This window comes from Pseudophryne corroboree, chromosome 4, assembly GCF_028390025.1.
Source record: "Pseudophryne corroboree isolate aPseCor3 chromosome 4, aPseCor3.hap2, whole genome shotgun sequence".
Classification (NCBI taxonomy): Eukaryota; Metazoa; Chordata; class Amphibia; order Anura; family Myobatrachidae; genus Pseudophryne; species Pseudophryne corroboree.
This window is the reverse complement of record NC_086447.1, coordinates 879673860-879697664: the sequence shown is the minus strand read 5'-3', so window position 1 is coordinate 879697664 and position 23805 is coordinate 879673860. Positions and strand designations below refer to the sequence as shown.

General features: G+C 49.1%; 1 protein-coding gene across 1 annotated transcript in view; it reads left to right on the top strand.

Moving 5' to 3' along the window:
• DNAH8 (dynein axonemal heavy chain 8) overlaps positions 1 to 23805 on the top strand; it is a 1853457-nt gene that overhangs the window by 1082829 nt on the left and 746823 nt on the right. The window contains exon 43 of the mRNA XM_063918852.1: positions 2726 to 2898. Coding sequence (XP_063774922.1) covers positions 2726 to 2898 — 173 coding nt within the window. The remainder of the gene's footprint in view (positions 1 to 2725; positions 2899 to 23805) is intronic.

Below are 23805 nucleotides of genomic sequence, written 5' to 3'. Positions count from 1 at the left end.
GGAGAGCCCACTAGGAGCACCCAGCTCTGGCCGGGCACAGATTCTAACTGAGGTCTGGAGGAGGGGCATAGAGGGAGGAGCCAGTGCACACCAGATAGTACCTAATCTTTCTTTTAGAGTGCCCAGTCTCCTGCGGAGCCCGTCTATTCCCCATGGTCCTTACGGAGTTCCCAGCATCCACTAGGACGTCAGAGAAACAGAGAACCTGTTTATCCTGTATGCAGCCAACAAAGTTGGCGCTCCTGCGTCTAAGCAGACTATTGCTCACTGGATCTGTAACACGATTCAGCAGGCTCATTCTACGGCTGGATTGCCTTTACCGAATTCGGTAAAGGCCCATTCCACTAGGAAGGTGGGCTCTTCTTGGGCGGCTGCCCGAGGCGTCTCGGCTTTACAACTTTGCCGAGCGGCGACTTGGTCGGGTTCAAACACTTTTGCAAAATTCTACAAGTTTGATACCCTGGCTGATGAGTACCTAATGTTTGCTCATTCGGTGCTGCAGAGTCATCCGCACTCTCCTGCCTGTTTTGAAGCTTTGGTATAATCCCCATGGTCCTTACGGAGTCCCCAGCATCCTCTAGGACTTAAGAGAAAATAAGATTTTAAACCTACCGGTAAATCTTTTTCTCCTAGTCCGTAGAGGATTCTGGGCGCCCGTCCCAGTGTGGACAACATCCTGGAAGACTTGTATATAGTTTTTGCTTACATAAGGGTTATGTTTTCAAGTTGGATCAGTTTTGGACCGATACTGGTTTTGTTTCATACTGTTGACTGGTTCGTGTATCCCATGTTATACGGTGTGAATGGTGTGGCTGGTATGAATCTTGCCCTTGGATTTCCAAAATCCTTTCCTCGTACTGTCCGTCTCCTCTGGGCACAGTTTCTCTAACTGAGGTCTGGAGGAGGGGCATAGAGGGAGGAGCCAGTGCACACCCATACCTAAAGTTCTTTTTTAGTGCCCATGTCTCCTGCGGAGCCCGTCTATTCCCCATGGTTCTTACGGAGTCCCTAGCATCCTCTACGGACTAGGAGAAAAAGATTTACCGGTAGGTTTAAAATCTTATTTTTTTGTTTGTTTTGTAAGCGGCACAAACTAGGGGGCACAACTCTACAGGGAACACAAACGGGGGCACAACTCTACAGGGGGCACAAACGGGGGCACAACTCTACAGGGGGCATACATGACCACGCCCCTTTATGAAGCCACGCCCCTATTTTTGCCTGGGGCACCACAAGGGCTAGAACCGGCCCTGAGTGCAATGCACAGGTAAGGGCCAGCAACAACGTTATCAGACCCACACTGTGATCCAGTGATCAGATACAAAAAACAAACAAACAAGAGCACCTCTATAATGACTCATAACGGTGATCATAACCTTCCAATTCACGCAGAAATGATAATTAAGGGCTGGCGAGGCACAACTCCAGGCCCTTTGAGACGATAGGCCCACCACACTCTGATATGATCTTCTCACCAAAGGTGCATACACACAGTGAGATATTGACTATCTCCGATTTTGACTTTGCGATTTCCCTTGAACTCCCCCAGAGCCCAGAAGCATATTTTTTCTTTCTGTACTTTAGATTTTGACAATCTGCAATTTTGACTAGTACCAATTTTGACTATACATTGTACTAGATTGTACACAATATATCCAGGATTGACTTGCCTGCACAGTCTATCTTTCCTTGCGATACCATCCCCGCGGGAGTGCGCATCAGTATCACATCGGTATCGTAGCTGGCTAAACACAGTGCGATTTGCACTAACTATATAATCAAAAGGATAAATCTCACCGTGTGTACAGAGCTTTAGGGACATAAGTGCTCTCTGCAGTTGATAACCTATATATGTATACCTATATATTTATGTATATATCTATACTGTGGGGATAACCTATATATGTACACCTATATATTTATGTATATATCTATACTGTATACTAGTATATTGGACACATCAGTCTCTGAGGTCCACACCTCCTCACACCCTGTTCAGCTTCACTCCCTCTTTGCTATTCTGAGCCCCTGCTCTGTCACAGCTCTATCCCGCTGCCCCACTTCCTCCCATACTTACCCCATTCCCGGTGTCTAGACTTACTCTTCTAGGTCTGTCCAGTCTCCCTTGTTGTGGGAGCCGTTTGGGTGCACACCCAGGATTTCTCTGCACACGCATTGATGGGATGGGACAGACCTTACATAATTATATAATATATACAGTACACAGTATATCACATTCATATTGCTAGCCAGGGGTTAAAGTGGGGGGGAACGAGGTGGAACTGAGTTCCACCACCTGTAATGGTTGGGGGAACTAGTTCCACCATCTCCATTGCCCTGCACAGTAATTCCAACAGAAAAGCCCACCCCATTATCTGTGACAATCAATGATACAGGCGGCACTAGTGTTACTGATGAGCTGCAGCCACCTACTCCTTCCTCAGGTCCTGGTGCCTCCATGGTCCTCCTCCATGAGTTCCACCACCTCACCAGGACTACTTTAAGCCCTGTTGCTAGCCCTAATACATTCATTGTTACCTCCCCCTCAACACGTTCTGCAGTAACCAATGCCCAGGATTAAAGGTCTTGGTGGTACTAAGAGGAGCATGGATGCCAAGTTAAAGTTTTCCTTTATTTGTTTTAGTGAATAAAATTTTTATACAATTATAGTTTAGTTTGGTTTCAGTAAAGCATACACATGAAGTCATGCATTCATTTATTTTAGGTGAAAATGCACGTCCGATCAGTAACAGACTTTGAGTGGCTGAAGCAGAGCCGATTGTACTTTGATGAAGAACGGGACCAAGTGATTATATCTATTACAGATGTTGACTTTGTATATCAGAATGAATTTCTGGGCTGCACTAATCGTCTTGTAATTACACCATTAACTATCCGGTACGTTTACTGATCTCCATTAAAACTGTAAGACTATAATCTCCATTCTTCTGACAATTGGGGTAATTCCAAGTTCATAGCTAGCTGCCGTTGTTCGCAGCGCAGTGATCAGGCTAAAAATAGGCATTTCTGCGCATGCTTATGCACCACAATGCTTTCAGTCGCACGGCACAACGCAGGAAGATTGACATGAAGTGGGCGTTTCTGGGTGTCAACTGACCGTTTTTAGGGAGTGCTTAGAAAAACGCAGGCGTGTCCGGGAAAATGCAGGTGTGGCTGGGTGAATGCTGGGCGGGTGTTTGACGTCAAAAGCCATCCTTCCGTCGTTAGAATCAACGCACACAAAGAGTAACTACAGGGCTGGTCTTGTTTTGCACAAAAAGATTTTGCAGGCGCTCTGCTGCACAAGCGTTCGCACTTCTGCAAAGCGGATATACACTCCCCAGTGGGCGGCGGAAATGCGTTTGCACGGCTGCTAAAAACTGGTAGCGAGCGATCAACTCAGAATGACCACCAATAAGACATAGCTAGCTGCAGTTTTGTATCTCATAACCATGGGGTATATTTACAAAGATTCGTGTTTTGGCCGTTTTGAAGGGTGTTTGAACTCGAATGGTATCGGGTGCATTTTACTGCAACTTTTTGAATCCTGATACGATCATTCACTAAGCTGCCGAGTTTTGCACAATCGTTTTTTCCGATGTCGATGTGATTCGTAATATCAGGCAGTGTTTTACGGGAGTGATGAAAACACTGCCTGACAAAACACAAGGAATCCCGGCCGGATCTGTGAGATCCGTGCATGGCTTCATTGTGTACCTTAAAAAGTTGATTAAAGTCTTAAAAAATCTGAAAAAAATTGCGCGGGGTCCCCCCTCCTAAGCACAACCAGCCTCGGGCTCTTTGAGACGGTCCTGGTTGAAAAAATATGGGGTAAAAAATGACAGGGGTTCCCCCATATTTAATCAACCAGCACCGGGCTCTGCTCCTGGTCCTGGTTCCAAAAATACGGGTTCAAAAAGAGTAGGGGTCCCCCGTATTTTTGAAACCAGCACCGGGCTCCACTAGCCAGGTACATAATGCCACAGCCGGGGGATACTTTTATACTGGTCCCTGCGGCCCTGGCATTACATACCCAACTAGTCACCCCTGGCCGGGGTACCCTGGAGGAGTGGGAACCCCTTAAATCAAGAGGTCCCCCCCTCCAGCCACCCAAGGGCCAGGGGTGAAGCCAGAGGCTGTCCCCCCCATCCAAGGGCGGCGGATGGGGGGCTGATAGCCTTTTGTAAAAATGTGAATATTGTTTTTAGTAGCAGTACTACAAGTCCCAGCAAGCCTCCCCCGCAAGCTGGTACTTGGAGAACCACAAGTACCAGCATGCGGTGGAAAACCGGGCCCGCTGGTACCTGCAGTACTACTACTAAAAAAATACCCCCAAAAAAACAGGACACACACACCGTGAATGTATAATTTTATTACATACATGCACACCTCCAAACATACATACTTACCTATGTTCACACGAGGCTCTGTCCTCTTGTCCCTGTAGAATCCTTGGGGTACCTGTGAAAAAAATTATACTCCCATAATCCAGTGTAGAATCAGACCTTTGTATAATCCACGTACTTGGCAAAATAATAAAACGGAAACCCGACCACGCACTGAAAGGGGTCCCGTGTTTACACATGGGACCCCTTTTCCCGACTGCCAGGACCCCCCCTGACTCCTGTCAAAGAGGGTCCCTTCAGCCAATCAGGGAGCGCCACGTCGTGGCACTCTCCTGATTGGCTGTGTGCTCCTGTAGTGTCTGTGAGGCAGCACACGGCACAGATACAATGTAGCGCCTATGCGCTCCATTGTAGCCAATGGTGGGAACTTTGCGGTCAGCGGTGAGGTTACTTTCGGTCAACCGCTGACCGCAAAGTTCCCACCATTGGCTACAATGGAGCGCATAGGCGCTACATTGTATCTCTGCCGTGTGCAGCCTGACAGACACTACAGGAGCACACAGCCAATCAGGAGAGTGCCACGACGTGGCGCTCCCTGATTGGCTGAAGGGACCCTCTTTGACAGGAGTCATGGGGGTCCTGGCAGTCGGGGAAAGGGGTCCCATGTGTAAACATGGGACCCCTTTCAGTGCGTGGTCGGGTTTCCGTTTTATTATTTTGCCAAGTACGTGGATTATACAAAGGTCTGATTCTACACTGGATTATGTGAGTATAATTTTTTTCACAGGTACCCCAAGGATTCTACAGGGACAAGAGGACAGAGCCTCGTGTGAACATAGGTAAGTATGTATGTTTGGAGGTGTGCATGTATGTAATAAAATTATACTTTCACGGTGTGTGTGTCCTGTTTTTTTTGGGGTATTTTTTTAGTAGTAGTACTACAGGTACCAGCGGGCTCGGTTTTCCACCGCATGCTGGTACTTGTGGTTCTCCAAGTACCAGCTTGCGGGGGAGGCTTGCTGGGACTTGTAGTACTGCTACTAAAAACAATATTCACATTTTTACAAAAGGCTATCAGCCCCCCATCCGCCGCCCTTGGATGGGGGGGGACAGCCTCGGGCTTCACCCCTGGCCCTTGAGTGACTGGAGGGGGGGACCCACTCCTCCAGGGTACCCCGGCCAGGGGTGACTAGTTGGGTATGTAATGCCAGGGCCGCAGGGACCAGTATAAAAGTGTCCCCCGGCTGTGGCATTATGTACCTGGCTAGTGGAGCCCGGTGTTGGTTTCAAAAATACGGGGGACCCCTATGCTTTTTGTCCCCGTATTTTTGGAACCAGGACCAGGCGCAGAGCCCGGTGCTGGTTGATTAAATATGGGGGAACCCCTGTCATTTTTCCCCCCATATTTTTTCAACCAGGACCGGCTCAAAGAGCCCGAGGCTGGTTATGCTTAGGAGGGGGGACCACACGCAATTTTTTTTCAGTTTTTACACTAAACAGACCCTTTCCCATAGATAACCATGCACAGATCTCACTGACCCGTGCATGGTTATCCAAACTCGACTGGAAAAAGCAGGTCTATTTTTTTGCTGCTTTTTTTAACGAATCGAAAAAAAACAGACCCGCACTTGAGCACTCAGAAACTAACACCCAAATACGAATGAATAGTGAATGCCCGTATTGTATGAAATAACAGCCGCGTTTGACCGATGGTCTATTCATTCGTATTTCAGAACTTTGCAAATCAAACCATTACGAATAGTCCAAACACTGCCGAGATTGGTGCATAGTGAATTCCCGGATTGGGACTTAGAAAAAAAAACACAAATCGGACAAACTCGAAATCTTAGTAAATATTGGGGGTCATTCCGAGTTGTTCGCTCGTTATTTTTTTCTCGCAACGGAGCGATTAGTCGCTAATGCGCATACGCAATGTCCGCAGTGTGACTGCGCCAAGTAAATTTGCTATGCAGTTAGGTATTTTACTCACGGCATTACGAGGTTTTTTCTTCGTTCTGGTGATCGTAATGTGATTGACAGGAAGTGGGTGTTTCTGGGCGGAAACTGGCCGTTTTATGGGTGTGTGCGAAAAAACGCTACCGTTTCTGGGGAAAATACGGGAGTGGCTGGAGAAACGGAGGAGTGTCTGGGCGAACGCTGGGTGTGTTTGTGACGTCAAACCAGGAACAAAACTGACTGAACTGATCGCAGATGCCGAGTAAGTGTGGAGCTACTCAGAAACTGCTAAGAAGTGTCTATTCGCAATTCTGCTAATCTTTAGTTCGCAATTTTGATAAGCTGAGATTCACTCCCAATAGGCGGCGGCTTAGCGTGTGCAAAGCTGCTAAAAGCAGCTTGCGAGCGAACAACTCGGAATGACCCCCATTGGCCCATGTATTTTACTGTATTGCAAATACCTTTCAGTCAACAGTTTCATTAGCTCCATGTGCTCGCATATTCCAGCAACATAACTTTGCACCAACCCTTCCAGGATCTATCTTTTTTGGTTAATTTGTACAAGCTACTGTAGTTACATGGTCACCTAGTGACTGCCATGAAGCAACTATTAAATGTGTAATTGTGTGTGATGGTGCGGAGTGGAGGCAAACTGCAGTTACCTTTTTGGTGGCTTCTGTTCCTTTGCAGCAACGTCCAGGCCGTGACCTGACAGAGAGGTAAGGTTTCCCCAGCCAACACAAAAGTGTTTTGAAACAAGATTAATTAATGGCAACCCAGAAAGACTGGATTTGACTATTAGAATAAAATATGCTTTTTGGTAATAAAGGATTATAATGGCACTTAAAATTATAACAATATCAAGAATAACAATATCAAGAATAACAATGTCAACGATCACTTACTACGCTTCGAATGAACATTAACATTGATAACCCAGGCTACTGTGGTTTTATAGGTACATGCAGGGCCACTTTAATTGCAACATTTCTGCGCTGTTAAATATAATTAACACGGGCCCTCATTCCGAGTTGTTCGCTCGGAGATTTTCATCGCATCGCAGTGAGAATTCTCTTAGTGCGCATGCGCAATGTTCGCACTGCGACTGCGCCAAGTAACTTTACTATGAAGAAAGTAAGTTTACTCACGGCTTTTTCATCGCTCCGACGTTCGCATTGTGATTGACAGGAAATGGGTGTTACTGGGCGGATGCACGGCGTTTTAGGGGCGTGTGGCTGGAAACGCTACCGTTTCCGGAGAAAACGCAGGAGTGGCCGGGGAAACGGTGGGTGTGCCTGGGCGAACGCTGGGTGTGTTTATGACGTCAGCCAGGACCGAAAAGCACTGAACTGATCGCACAGGCAGAGTAAGTCTGAAGCTACTCAAAAACTGCTAACTCGTTTGTAATCGCAATATTGCGCATACATCGGTCGCACATTTAAGAAGCTAAGATTCACTCCCAGTAGGCGGCGGCTTAGCGTGTGTAACTCTGCTACATTCGCCTTGCGAGCGATCAACTCGGAATGAGGGCCTCAGTTCACTTTGATTAACTTCTTGGTGGTAGTAGGCTATTTGAGTGCAAGTGGAAACAGTGTCCATAACACATGAAATGAGTCCATGTATGTGCAATAAATGAGATTGTTTCACTGAATCTTAAGGTGTGTACACACAGTGAGATAAATCTTATGAAAAGTTAGTGCATATCTCAAGGTGTTAGGCAGCTTGCGATCCCGATTCGATCCCGATGCTCGCTACCCTGGGGTCGGTATTGTAAGTCTAGATAGACTGTGCAGGCAAGTCAATCTTGACTATCTACTGTACTATCTAGTACAAACTACAAAGTATAGTCAAAATTGACACTTCAAAATCGTACATAATCAAAATCTCAAGCACAGATAGTCAAAATCTGTACTATCTGTGCTATCTGGGCTCTGGGGAAGTTCAAGGGAAATTGCATAGTCAAAATCGAACATAGCAAGGATCTCACTGTGTGTACACACCGAAGGGTCTCTAAAACAACTTCCCCTCTGAATTCAGGTGCTCCCACTTAGTAGATAGGTCTCTGTCACTAAATGCTGGTAAACTACAGGTTGAAGACTTTTGCTTTGTCACCTGTGGTTGGGTTTTCACAGTGGTTGGCTTTTATCTCAAAGGGGTCAGTTCAATTTGCCAACAGTTGAATAGCGCCAGGAATTAGCTCCCGCCGCTCTTCAATTCTGCTCAAGTTAAGTTGGCGAATGCCTGTTCTCCCGGACTTAACAGGTTGATTTGTCGGGAGAACACGCACTCTCCAACTTAACTGCCCGGCGCAATGCTGATTCTCAACAGAATCTCAGCACTGCGCCGGCCACGCGCCAGCACCTTTGTCGGATTTCTGATCACACCCCCCCGGGGGTGCAAGAAGAAATTAAGTGTCACATGGCGCTGTATTTAATTAGCGTCGTGAGCTAATTCCCGGTGCTATTCAAATGTCGGCAAATTGAATAGACCCTAAAAGCACTAAACTCTGAACTGTTCTCTGGTCACTATAGACTACACCACTGTGGAATGTCTCTCTGATTCAGGTGTCTGCATGTGGTAAGCCTCCCCACTGTGTTTACATTTGCAGCTCTCATCATTAGTTTTTGTACTTGCACCCACCACATGCTGGGTACAAAAAAATGGGTATAAGTAGATATTTGGGTCATTTTAAAAGACTTTTAAAAGAAAGTGGAAACAGACTGATTGCTCCCACATGCAAGTCTAAAAACACTTGTCCCATAAAGCATCCTAATATACCTGTCCCATACCTTATACCCCAATTTCCATCATTTTTCACTTTTTCACCCCAAAAATGTAATTATTGGCCAATTAAAATTCTAAGTACCTAATTATTCATTTGGGGGGGGGTTTCTATGGGTTCTGACTCAAATCCTGACATTTTCAACTTAAAATAGAGATTTCTCTTACGTCCTAGAGGATGCTGGGGTCCATTTTAGTACCATGGGGTATAGACGCTTCCGCAGGAGCCTTCGGCACTTTAAGACTTTTCAACAGTGTGAACTGGCTCCTCCCTCTATGCCCCTCCTCCAGACCTCAGTTTAGAAAATGTGCCCAGGAGACTGGATGCACACTAGTGGAGCTCTACAGAGCTTTGCTGGAAAAAGACTTTCTTAGGTTTTTTGTTTTACAGGGAAGCTGCTGGCAACAGCTTCCCTGCTTCGTGGGACTTAGGGGGGAAGTAGGAACCAACTTCTCAATTAGTTAATGGTTCTGCTTCCGCTGACAGGACACCATTAGCTCCAGAAGGGTATTGAATACAGCCCAAGCCTGGCCAGCGTTCACTCCCACAGCACTGCCGCCACCCCCTAACAGAGCCAGAAGTCAGAAGGCTGGTGAGTATATTACCGGAGTCCTGCAGAGAGGGGATCCTCCGATCATCGTTGGCGGCATACAGTTACACGCGCAGTACTGCGCGCCATGTCTCTCAACACAAGGGTGCAGAGCGCAGGGGGTGTGCTCTGAGGGCATGTTTTAAAACCTTACTCTCACTGGCAAAAAGGGTACATACATGTACAGCCGCTGATGTGCCATCCCCAGCCAGTATAAATACATCAGCCTTGCCTGCTGCCCTCGGAGAAAGGTAGTACTGGCGGCAATTCACAAGCTGTACTTCCAGCAGGTGAAATCAAGGTACCCCTCCTTCAACAAGGCCGGGGTTACTATTCCAAAATGTTGTGGTACCGAAAACCAGACGGTTCGGTGAGACCCATTCTAAAATTGAAAGCCTTGAACACTTATATACGAAGGTTCAAGTTCAAAATGGAATCGCTCAGGGCGATTATTGCAAGCCTGGAGAATTTCATGGTATCACTGGACATCAAGGATGCTTACCTGCATGTCCCTATTTACCCTCTTCACCAGGAGTACCTCAAAATTGTGGTACAGGATTGTCATTACCAATTCCAGACGTTGCCGTTGGTCTGTCCCCGGCACCGAGGTATTTACCAAGGTAATGGCCGAAATAATTATCCCGTACTTGGACGATCTCCTTATAAAGGCGAGGTCCAGGGAGCAGTTGTTCGGCGGAGTAGCACTATCTCGGGAAGTGCTACAACAGCACGGCAGGATTCTGAACATTCCAAAGTCGCAGCTGGTTCCTACGACGCGTCTACTGTTCCTGGGTATGGTTCTGGACACAGAACAGGATAAAAAGGGTTTCTCCCGGAGGAGAAGTCCAAGGAGTTGTCGTCTCTAGACAGAGACCTCCTAATACGTATACAGGTGTCTCTAGACAGAGACCTCCTAATACGTATACAGGTGCACGCGAGCCCTGGGAAGGATGGTAGCTTCTTACGAAGAAATTCCATTCGCCAGGTCCCATGCAAGGATTTTCCAGTGGGATCTGTTGGACAAGTGGTCCGGGTTGCATCTTCAGATGCATCGGCGGATAACCCTGTCTCCAAGGGCCAGGGTGTCGCAGTTGTGGTGGCTGCAGAGTGCTCATCTTCTAGGGGGCCACAGTTTCGGCATACAGGACTGGGTCCTGGTGACCACGGATGCCAGCCTTCGAGGCTGGAGGGCAGTCACACAGGGAAGAAACTTCCAAGGCTATGGAAAAGTCAGGAGACTTCCCTACACATAAATATTCTGGAACTAAGGGCCATTTACAATGCCCTAAGTCAGGCTAGACCCCTGCTTCAACACCGGCCGGTGCTGATCCAGTCAGACAACATCACGGCGGTCGCTCATGTAAACCGACAGGGCGGCACAAGAAGCAGGATGGCGATGGCAGATGCCACAAGGATTCTCCGATGGGCGGAAAATCATGTGTTAGCACTGTCAGCAGTGTTCATTCCCGGAGTGGACAACTGAGAAGCTGACTTTCTCAGAAGACACGACCTCCACCCGGGAGAGTGGGGACTTCATCCAGAAGTTTTCCAAATGATTGTACACCGTTTGGGAAAGGCCACAGGTGGACATGATGGCGTCCCGCCTCAACAAAAAGCTACAAAGATATTGCGCCAGGTCAAGGGACCCTCAGGCGATAGCTGTGGACGCTCTGGTAACACCGTGGGTGTACCAGTCGGTGTAGGTGTTCCCTTCTCTGCCTCTCTTACCCAGGGTAATGAGAATAATAAGAAGGAGATGAGTAAGAACTATACTCATTGTTCCGGGTTGGCCAAGAAGAGCTTGGTAACCAGAACTCCAAGAAATGATCTCAGAGGACCCATGGCCTCTGCCGCTCAGACAGGACCTGCTGCAGCAGGGGGCCTGTCTGTCCCAAGACATACCGCGGCTGCGTTTGACGGCATGGCGGTTGAACGCCGGATCCTGAAGGAAAAGGGCATTTCGGAGGAAGTTATCCCTACGCTATTTAAGCTAGGAAAGAAGTGAACACAAACCATTATCACCGCATATGGTGGAAATATGTTGCGTGCTGTGAGGCCAGGAAGGCCCCAATGGAGAAATTTCAGCTAGGTCGATTTCTGCACTTCCTACAGTCAGAGGTGACTATGGGCCTAGAATTGGGTTCCATGAAGGTCCAGATTTCGGCTCTATCGATTTTCTTCCAAAATAGAACTGGCTTCACTGACTGAAGTTCGGACTTTTGTTAAGGGAGTGCTGCATAGTCAGCCCCCGTTTGTGCCTCCAGTGGCACCGTGGGATCTCAATGTGGTGTTGGATTTCCTGAAGTCGCATTGGGTTGAGCCACTTAAATCCGTGGAGCTACAATACCTCACGTGGAAAGTGGTCATGCTGTGGGCCGTGGCGTCGGCCAGGCGTGTATCAGAATTGGCGGCTTTGTCATACAAAAGCCCTTATCTGTATTTTATATGGATAAGGCGGAATTGAGGACTCGTTCCCAATTCCTTCCTAAGGTGGTATCAGTTTTTCATGTGAACCAACCTATTGTGGTGCCTGCGGCTACTTGGGACTTGGAGGATTCCAAGTTACTGGACGTAGTCAGGGCCCTGAAAAGTATATGTTTCCAGGAACAGCTGGAGTCAGGAAAACTGACTCGCTATTTATCCTGTATGCACCCAACAAGCTGGGTGCTCCTGCTTCTAAGCAGACTATTGCTCGCTGGATCTGTAGCACGATTCAACTTGCACATGCTGCGGCTGGACTGCCGCACCCTAAATCTGTAAAAGCCCATTCCACGAGGAAAGTGGGCTCTTCTTGGGAGGCTGCCCGAGGGGTCTCGGCTTTACAACTTTGCTGAGCTGTTACTTGGTCGGGTTCAAACATTTTTGCAACAGTCTACAAGTTTGATACCCTAGCTGAGGAGGACCTAGAGTTTGCTCATTCGGTGCTGCAGAGTCATCCGCACTCTCCCGCCCGTTTGGGAGCTTTGGTATAATCCCCATGGTCCTTACGGAGTCCCAGCATCCACTTAGGACGTCAGAGAAAATAAGATTTTACTCACCGGTAAATCTATTTCTCGTAGTCCGTAGTGGATGCTGGGCGCCCATCCCAAGTGCGGATTGTCTGCAATACTTGTTTATAGTTATTGCCTAACTAAACGGTTATTGTTGAGCCATCTGTTGAGAGGCTCAGTAATATTTCATACTGTTAACTGGGTATAGTATCACGAGTTATACGGTGTGATTGGTGTGGCTGGTATGAGTCTTACCCGGGATTCAAAATCCTTCCTATTTGTGTCAGCTCTTCCGGGCACAGTATCCTAACTGAGGTCTGGAGGAGGGTCTTAGTGGGAGGAGCCAGTGCACACCAGGTAGTCCTAAAGCTTTCTTTAGTTGTGCCCAGTCTCCTGCGGAGCCGCTAATCCCCATGGTCCTTACGGAGTCCCAGCATCCACTACGGACTACGAGAAATAGATTTACCGGTGAGTAAAATCTTATTTTTATTTTCAGTGAGATCTGCTGGCAACAGACTCACTGCTACGAGGGACTAAGGGGAGAAGAAGCGAACCTACCTGCTTGCAGCTAGCTTGGGCTTCTTAGGCTACTGGACACCATTAGCTCCAGAGGGATCGAACACAGGGCCCGACCTCGATCGTCCGGTCCCGGAGCCGCACCGCCGTCCCCCTTACAGAGCCAGAAGCATGAAGATGGTCCTGAAAATCGGCGGCAGAAGACTTCGGTCTTCAACAAGGTAGCGCACAGCACTGCAGCTGTGTGCCATTGCTCCTCATGCACACCTCACACTCCGGTCACTGATGGGTGCAGGGCGCTGGGGGGGGGGGGCGCCCTGAGCAGCAATATTAACACCTTGGCTGGCAAAATAATCACAATATATAGTCCCAGAGGCTATATATGTGAAAAATACCCCTGCCAGGATCCATAAAAAAGCGGGAGAAAGTCAGACGAAAAAGGGGCGGGGCTATCTCCCTCAGCACACTGGCGCCATTTCTCTTCACAGTGCAGCTGGAAGACAGCTCCCCAGGCTCTCCCCTGTAGTTTTCAAGCTCAAAGGGTTAAAAAGAGAGGGGGGGCACTAAATTTAGGCGCAAATCTGTGTATTATAGCAGCTATAAGGGAAAAATCACTGTGGGTAGTGTGAATCCCTGCATTATATAGCGCTCTGGTGTGTGCTGGCATACTCTCTCTCTGTCTCTCCAAAGGACTTTGTGGGGTCCTGTCCTCAGTCAGAGCATTCCCTGTGTGTGTGCGGTGTGTCGGTACGGCTGTGTCGACATGGTTGATGAGGAGGCTTATGTGGAGGCGGAGCAGATGCCGATAAATGTGATGTCGCCCCCTGTGGGGCCGACACCAGAGTGGATGGATAGGTGGAAGGTATTAACCGACAGTGTCAACTCCTTACATAAAAGGCTGGATGACGTAACAGCTGTGGGACAGCCGGCTTCTCAGCCCGCGCCTGCCCAGGCGTCTCAAAGGCCATCAGGGGCTCAAAAACGCCCGCTACCTCAGATGGCAGACACAGATGTCGACACGGAGTCTGAGTCCAGTGTCGACGAGGTTGAGACATATACACAATCCACTAGGAACATCCGTTGCATGATCTCGGCAATGAAAAATGTGTTACACATTTCTGACATTAACCCAGGTACCACAAAAAAAAGGGGTTTTATGTTTGGGGAGAAAAAGCAGACAGTGTTTTGTTCCCCCATCAGATGAGTGAATGAAGTGTGTGATGAAGCGTGGGTTCCCCCGATAAGAAACTGGTAATTTCTATAAAGTTACTGATGGCGTACCCTTTCCCGCCAGAGGATAGGTCACGTTGGGAGATATCCCCTAGGGTGGATAAGGCGCTCACACGTTTGTCAAAAAAGGTGGCACTGCCGTCTTAGGATACGGCCACTTTGAAGGAGCCTGCTGATAAAAAGCAGGAGGCTATCCTGAAGTCTGTATATACACACTCAGGTACTATACTGAGACCTGCAATTGCCTCAGCATGGATAGTGCTGCTGCAGCGTGGTCTATTACCCTGTCAGGACAGGGATACTATTTGCTAACCATAGAGCATATTAAAGATGTCGTCTTATATATAAGGGATGCACAGAGGGATATTTGCCGGCTGGCATCCAGAATTAATGCAATGTCCATTCTGCCAGGAGGGTATTAGGGACCCGGCAGTGGACAGGCGATGCTGACTTTAGAAGGCACATGAGATTCTGCCTTATAAGGGTGAGGAATTGTTTGGGGATGGTCTCTGGGACCTCGGATCCACAGCAACAGCTGGGAAGGAAAAAATGTACCTCAAGTTTCCTCACAGCCTAAGAAAGCACCGTATTATAAGGTACAGTCCTTTCGGCTTCAGAAAAGCAAGCGGGTTAAAGGCGCTTCCTTTCTGCACAGAGACAAGGGAAGAGGGAAAAAGCTGCACCAGACAGCCAGTTCCCAGGATCAAAAATCTTCCCCCGCTTCCTCTGAGTCCACCGCATGATGCTGGGGCTCCACAGGTGGAGCCAGGTGCGGTGGGGGCGCGTCTCGGGAACTTCAGCGACCAGTGGGCTCGCTCACAGGTGGTTCCCTGGGTTCTGCAAGTAGTATCACAGGGATACAAGCTGGAGTTTCGGGGCGACTCCCCCTCGCCGTTACCTCAAATCAGCCTTGCCTACTGCCCCCGAGGAGAGGTAGTACTGGCGGCAATTCACAAGCTGTACTTCCAGCAGGTGATAATCACGGTACCCCTCCTTCAACAAGGCCGGGGTTACTATTCCACAATGTTTGTGGTACCGAAACCAGACTGTTCGGTGAGACCCATTCTAAAATTGAAATCCTTGAACACTTATATACGAAGGTTCAAGTTCAAAATGGAATCGCTCAGGGCAGTTATTGCAAGCCTGGACGAAGGGGATTACATGGTATCACTGGACATCAAGGATGCTTACCTGCATGTCCCCATTTACCCTCCTCACCAGGAGTACCTCAAAATTGTGGTACAGGACTGTCATTACCAATTCCAGACGTTGCCGTTGGTCTGTCCCCGGCACCGAGGGTATTTACCAAGGTAATGGCCGAAATGATGATACTCCTTCGAAAAAAGGGAGTTATAATTATCCCGTACTTGGACGATCTCCTTATAAAGGTGAGGTCCAGGGAGCAGTTGTTCGTCGGAGTAGCACTATCTCGGGAAGTGCTACAACAGCACGGCTGGATTCTGAATAGTCCAAAGTCGCAGCTGGTTCCTACGACGCGTCTACTGTTCCTGGGTATGGTTCTGGACACAGAACAGGAAAAAGGGTTTCTCCCGGAGGAGAAGGCCAAGGAGTTGTCATCTCTAGTCAGAGACCTCCTAATACAAATACAGGTGTCGGTGCATCAATGCACGCGAGTCCTGGGAAAGATGGTAGCTTCTTACGAAGAAATTCTATTTGGTAGGTTCCATGCAAGGATCTTCCAGTGGGATCTGTTGGACAAGTGGTCCGGGTCGCATCTTCAGATGCATCGGCTGATAACCCTGTCTCCAAGGGCCAGGGTGTCGCTGTTGTGGTGGCTGCAGAGTGCTCATCTTCTAGAGGGCCGCAGATTCGGCATACAGGACTGGGTCCTGGTGACCACAGATGCCAGCCTTCGAGGCTGGGGGGCAGTCACACAGGGAAGAAACTTCCAAGGACTATGGTCAAGTCAGGAGACTTCCCTACACATAAATATTCTGGGACTAAGGGCCATTCACAATGCCCTAAGTCAGGCTAGACCCCTGCTTCAACACCAGCCGGTGCTGATCCAGTCAGACAACATCACGGCAGTCGCCCATGTAAACCAGCAGGGCGGCACAAGAAGCAGGATGGTGATGGCAGAAGCCACAAGGATTTTCCGATGGGCGGAAAATCGTGTGTTAGCACTGTCAGCAGTGTTCATCCGCGGAGTGGACAACTGGGAAGCAGACTTTCTCAGCAGGCATGACCTCCACCCGGGAGAGTGGGCACTTCATCCAGAAGTCTTCAAAATTATTGTACACCATTGGGAAAGGCCACAGGTGGACATGATGGCGTCCCGCCTCAACATAAAGCTAAAAATAAGAATTTACTTACCGATAATTCTATTTCTCGTAGTCCGTAGTGGATGCTGGGAACTCCGTAAGGACCATGGGGAATAGCGGCTCCGCAGGAGACTGGGCACAAATAGAAAGCTTTAGTACTACCTGGTGTGCACTGGCTCCTCCCCCCATGACCCTCCTCCAAGCCTCAGTTAGGACACTGTGCCCGGACGAGCGTACACAATAAGGAAGGATTTTGAATCCCGGGTAAGACTCATACCAGCCACACCAATCACACCGTATAACTTGTGATCTGAACCCAGTTAACAGTATGATAACAGAGGAGCCTCTAGAAAAGATGGCTCACTACAACAATAACCCGATTTAGTTAACAATAACTATGTACAAGTATTGCAGACAATCCGCACTTGGGATGGGCGCCCAGCATCCACTACGGACTACGAGAAATAGAATTATCAGTAAGTAAATTCTTATTTTCTCTGACGTCCTAGTGGATGCTGGGAACTCCGTAAGGACCATGGGGATTATACCAAAGCTCCCAAACGGGCGGGAGAGTGCGGATGACTCTGCAGCACCGAATGAGAGAACTCCAGGTCCTCCTCAGCCAGGGTATCAAATTTGTAGAATTTAGCAAACGTGTTTGCCCCTGACCAAGTAGCTGCTCGGCAAAGTTGTAAAGCCGAGACCCCTCGGGCAGCCGCCCAAGATGAGCCCACTTTCCTTGTGGAATGGGCTTTTACAGATTTAGGCTGTGGCAGGCCTGCCACAGAATGAGCAAGCTGAATTGTACTACAAATCCAACGAGCAATAGTCTGCTTAGAAGCAGGAGCACCCAGCTTGTTGGGTGCATACAGGATAAACAGCGAGTCAGATTTTCTGACTCCAGCCGTCCTGGAAACATATTTTCAGGGCCCTGACTACGTCCAGCAACTTGGAGTCCTCCAAGTCCCTAGTAGCCGCAGGTACCACAATAGGCTGGTTCAGGTGAAACGCTGAAACCACCTTAGGGAGAAATTGAGGACGAGTCCTCAATCTGCCCTATCCGTATGAAAAATTAGGTAAGGGCTTTTATAGGATAAAGCCGCTAATTCTGACACGCGCCTGGCTGACGCCAGGGCCAACAGCATTACCACTTTCCATGTGAGATATTTTAAGTCCACAGTGGTGAGTGGTTCAAACCAATGTGATTTTAGGAACCCCAAAACCACATTGAGATCCCAAGGTGCCACTGGAGGCACAAAAGGAGGCTGTATATGCAGCACCCCTTTGACAAACGTCTGAACTTCAGGAACTGAAGCCAGTTCTTTTTGGAAGAAGATCGACAGGGCCGAAATTTGAACCTTAATGGATCCTAATTTTAGGCCCATAGACAGTCCTGTTTGCAGGAAATGCAGGAACCGACCCAGTTGAAATTCCTCTGTAGGGGCCTTCCTGGCCTCGCACCACGCAACATATTTACGCCAAATACGGTGATAATGCTGCACGGTTACATCCTTCCTGGCTTTGATCAGGGTAGGGATGACTTCATCCGGAATGCCTTTTTCCTTCAGGATCCGGCGTTCAACCGCCATGCCGTCAAACGCAGCCGCGGTAAGTCTTGAAACAGACAGGGTCCCTGCTGGAGCAGGTCCCTTCGTAGAGGTAGAGGCCACGGGTCCTCCGTGAGCATCTCTTGAAGTTCCGGGTACCAAGTCCTTCTTGGCCAATCCGGAGCCACGAGTATAGTCCTTACTCCTCTCCTTCTTATGATTCTCAGTACCTTGGGTATGAGAGGCAGAGGAGGGAACACATACACTGACTGGTACACCCATGGTGTTACCAGAGCGTCCACAGCTATTGCCTGAGGGTCCCGTGACCTGGCGCAATACCTGTCTAGTTTTTTGTTGAGGCGGAACGCCATCATGTCCACCTTTGGTTTTTCCCAACGGTTCACAATCATGTGGAAGACTTCTGGGTGAAGTCCCCACTCTCCCGGGTGGAGGTCGTGCCTGCTGAGGAAGTCTGCTTCCCAGTTGTCCACTCCCGGAATGAACACTGCTGACAGTGCTATCACATGATTTTCCGCCCAGCGAAGAATCCTTGCAACTTCTGCCATTGCCCTCCTGCTTCTTGTGCCACCCTGTCTGTTTACGTGGGCGACTGCCGTGATGTTGTCTGACTGAATCAGCACCGGCTGACCTTGAAGCAGAGGTCGTGCTAGGCTTAGAGCATTGTAGATGGCCCTTAGCTCCAGGATGTTTATGTGAAGTGATGTCTCCAGGCTTGACCACAAGCCCTGGAAATGTCTTCCTTGTGTGACTGCTCCCCAGCCTCTCAGGCTGGCATCCGTGGTCACCAGGACCCAGTCCTGAATGCCGAATCTGTGGCCCTCTAGAAGATGAGCACTCTGCAACCACCACAGAAGAGACACCCTTGTCCTTGGGGACAGGGTTATCCGCTGATGCATCTGAAGATGCGATCCGGACCATTTGTCCAGCAGATCCCACTGGAACGTTCTTGCGTGGAATCTGCCGAATGGAATCGCTTCGTAGGAAGCTACCATCTTTCCCAGGACTCTTGTGCATTGATGCACTGAGACTTGCCCTGGTTTCAGGAGGTTTCTGACTAGGTCGGATAACTCCCTGGCTTTTTCCTCCGGAAGGAACACCTTTTGCTGGACTGTGTCCAGAATCATCCCTAGGAACAGAAGACGTGTCGTCGGAATCAGCTGCGATTTTGGGATATTTAGAATCCAGCCGTGTTGCCGTAGCACTACCTGAGATAGTGCTACTCCGACTACTAACTGTTCTCTGGATCTTGCCCTTATCAGGAGATCGTCCAAGTAAGGGATAATTAAAACGCCTTTTCTTCGAAGAAGAATCATCATTTCGGCCATTACCTTGGTAAAGACCCGGGGTGCCGTGGATAATCCAAACGGCAGCGTCTGAAACTGATAGTGACAGTTTTGTACCACAAACCTGAGGTACCCTTGATGAGAAGGGTAAATGGGGACATGGAGGTAGGCATCTTTGATGTCCAGAGACACCATAAAGTCCCCCTCTTCCAGGTTCGCGATCACTGCTCTGAGTGACTCCATCTTGAACTTGAACCTTTGTATGTAAGTGTTCAAGGATTTCAGATTTAAAATAGGTCTTACCGAGCCGTCCGGCTTCGGTACCACAAACAGCGTTGAATAATACCCCTTCCCTTGTTGCAGGAGGGGTACCGTGATTATCACCTGCTGGGAATACAGCTTGTGAACTGCCTCCAATACTGCCTCCCTGTCGGAGGGAGACGTTGGTAAAGCAGACTTCAGGAACCGGCGAGGGGGAGACGTCTCGAACTCCAATTTGTACCCCTGAGATACTACTTGAAGGATCCAGGGGTCCACTTGCGAGTGAGCCCACTGCGCGCTGAAATTCTTGAGACGGGCCCCGACCGTGCCTGAGTCCGCTTGTAAGACCCCAGCGTCATGCTGAGGACTTGGCAGAAGCGGGGGAGGGCTTTTGTTCCTGGGAATTGGCTGTCTGTTGCAGTCTTTTCCCCCTTCCTCTGCCCCGGGGCAGAAAAGAGGAACCTTTTGCCCGCTTGCCCTTATGGGGACGAAAGGACTGAGCCGGATAAGACGGCGTCTTTTTATGTTGAGAGGCGACCTGGGGTAAAAATGTGGATTTCCCAGCAGTTGCCGTGGCCACCAGGTCCGATAGACCGACCCCAAATAACTCCTCCCCTTTATAAGGCAATATTTCCATATGCCGTTTAGAGTCCGCATCACCTGACCACTGTCGCGTCCATAATCCTCTTCTGGCAGAAATGGACAGCGCACTCACTCTTGATGCCAGAGTGGAAATATCCCTCTGTGCATCTCGCATATATAGAAATGCATCTTTTAAATGCTCTATAGTCAACAATATACTGTCCCTATCCAGGGTATCAATATTTTCAGTCAGGGAATCCGACCAAGCCACCCCAGCGCTGCACATCCAGGCTGAGGCGATTGCTGGTCGCAGTATAACACCAGTATGTGTGTATATACTTTTTAGGATATTCTCCAGTTTTCTGTCACCTGGTTCCTTGAGGGCGGCCGTATCAGGAGACGGTAACGCCACTTGTTTTGATAAGCGTGTGAGCGCTTTATCCACTCTAGGGGGTGTTTCCCAACGCGCCCTAACCTCTGGCGGGAAAGGGTATAATGCCAATAACTTTTTAGAAATTATCAGTTTTTTATCGGGGGAAACCCACGCTTCATCACACACCTCATTTAATTCGTCTGATTCAGGAAAAACTACAGGTAGTTTTTTCACACCCCACATAATACCCTTTTTAGTGGTACTTGCAGTATCAGAAATGTTTAACACCTCTCTCATTGCCGTGATCATGTAACGTGTGGCCCTACTGGAAGTCACGTTTGTCTCCTCACCGTCGACACTGGAGTCAGTATCCGTGTCGACGTCAGTATCCACCACCTGAGGTAACGGCTTTTTTAGAGCCCCTGATGGTTTCTGAGACGCCTGGACAGGGACTAGCTGATTAGTCGGCTGTCTCATGTCATCAACTGTCTTTTGTAAGGAGCTGACACTGTCACGTAAATCCTTCCATAAAGCCATCCACTCAGGTGTCGACTCCCTAGGGGGTGACATCTCTATTATAGGCAATTGCTCCGCCTCCACATCATTTTCCTCCTCATACATGTCGACACAAACGTACCGACACACAGCACACGCACAGGGAATGCTCTGATAGAGGACAGGACCCCACTAGCCCTTTGGGGAGACAGAGGGAGAGTATGCCAGCACACACCAGAGCGCTATATATAGATATAGGGACAACCTTATATAAGTGTTTCTACCTTATAGCTGCTGTATTGTTAATAACCTGCCAATTAGTGCCCCCCTCTCTTTTTTACCCTGTTTCTGTAGTGCAGGACTGCAGGGGAGAGTCAGGGAGACGTCCTTCCAGCGGAGCTGTGAGGGAAAATGGCGCCTGTGTGCTGAGGAGATAGGCTCTGCCCCCTTCTCGGCGGCCTTTCTCCCGCTTTTTGTGAAAATCTGGCAGGGGTTAAAATTCATCCATATAGCCCAGGGGCTATATGTGATGTATTTTTAGCCAGCCAAGGTGTTTCTATTGCTGCTCAGGGCGCCCCCCCTAGCGCCCTGCACCCTCAGTGACCGGAGTGTGAAGTGTGCTGAGAAGCAATGGCGCACAGCTGCAGTGCTGTGCGCTACCTTGTGGAAGACAGGATGTCTTCTGCCGCCGATTTGCCGGACCTCTTCTTCCTTCTGGCTCTGTAAGGGGGCCGGCGGCGCGGCTCTGGGACCGAGCTCCAAGGCTGGGCCTGTGATCGGTCCCTCTGGAGCTAATGGTGTCCAGTAGCCTAAGAAGCCCAATCCACTCTGCACGCAGGTGAGTTCGCTTCTTCTCCCCTTAGTCCCTCGATGCAGTGAGCCTGTTGCCAGCAGGTCTCACTGAAAATAAAAAACCTAAACTAAAACTTTCACTAAGAAGCTCAGGAGAGCCCCTAGTGTGCACCCTTCTCGTTCGGGCACAAAAATCTAACTGAGGCTTGGAGGAGGGTCATGGGGGGAGGAGCCAGTGCACACCAGGTAGTACTAAAGCTTTCTATTTGTGCCCAGTCTCCTGCGGAGCCGCTATTCCCCATGGTCCTTACGGAGTTCCCAGCATCCACTAGGACGTCAGAGAAAAGATATTGCGCCAGGTCAAGGGACCATCAGGCGATAGCTGTGGACGCTCTGGTAACACCGTGGGTGTACCAGTCGGTGTATGTGTTCCTTCCTTTGCCTCTCATACCCAAGGTATTGAGAATACTAAGAAGGAGAGGAGTAAGAACTATACTCGTTGTTCCGGATTGGCCAAGAAGAGCTTGGTACCCAGAACTTCAAGAAATGATCTCAGAGGACCCATGGCCTCTGCCGCTCAGACAGGACCTGCTGCAGCAGGGGCCCTGCCTGTTCCAAGACTTACCACGGCTGTTTTTGACGGCATGGCGGTTGAACACCGGATCCTAAAGGAAAAAGGCATTCCGGAGGAAGTCATTCCTACGCTGATTAAGGCTAGGAAAGATGTGATCGCAAAATATTATTACCGCATATGGCAAAAATATGTTGCTTGGTGTGAGGCCAGGAAGGCCCCAACGGAGGAATTTCAACTGGGTCGTTTTCTGCACTTCCTACAGTCAGGAGTGACTACGGGCCTAAAATTGGGTTACGTTAAGGTCCAGATTTCGGCTCTGTACATTTTCTTCCAAAAAGAACTGGCTTCACTGCCTGAAGTTCAGACTTTTGTTAAGGGAGTGCTGCATATTCAGCCCCCGTTTGTGCCTCTAGTGGCACCGTGGGATCTCAACGTGGTGTTGGATTTCCTGAAGTCGCATTGGGTTGAGCCACTTAAATCCGTAGAGCTAAAATACCTCACGTGGAAAGTGGTCATGCGGTTGGCCTTGGCGTCGGCCAGGCGTGTATCAGAATTGGCGGTTTTGTCATGCAAAAGCCCTTATCTGATTTTCATATGGATAGGGCGAAATTGAGGACTCGTTCCCAATTCCTTCCTAAGGTGGTATCAGCTTTTCATGTGAACCAACCTATTGTGGTGCCTGCGGCTACGTGGGACTTGGAGGACTCCAAGTTACTGGACGTAGTCAGGGCCCTGAAAATATGTTTCCAGGACGGCTGAAGTCAGGAAAACTGACTCGCTATTTATCCTGTATGCACCCAACAAGCTGGGTGCTCCTGCTTCTAAGCAGACTATTGCTCGCTGGATCTGTAGCACGATTCAACTTGCACATTCTGCGGCTGGACTGCCGCACCCTAAATCTGTAAAAGCCCATTCCACGAGGAAAGTGGGCTCTTCTTGGGCGGCTGCCCGAGGGGTCTCGGCTTTACAACTTTGCCGAGCTGTTACTTGGTCGGGTTCAAACATTTTTGCAAAAGTCTACAAGTTTGATACCCTGGCTGAGGAGGACCTTGAGTTTGCTCATTCGGTGCTGCAGAGTCATCCGCACTCTCCCGCCCGTTTGGGAGCTTTGGTATAATCCCCATGGTCCTTACGGAGTTCCCAGCATCCACTAGGACGTCAGAGAAAATAAGATTTTACTCACCGG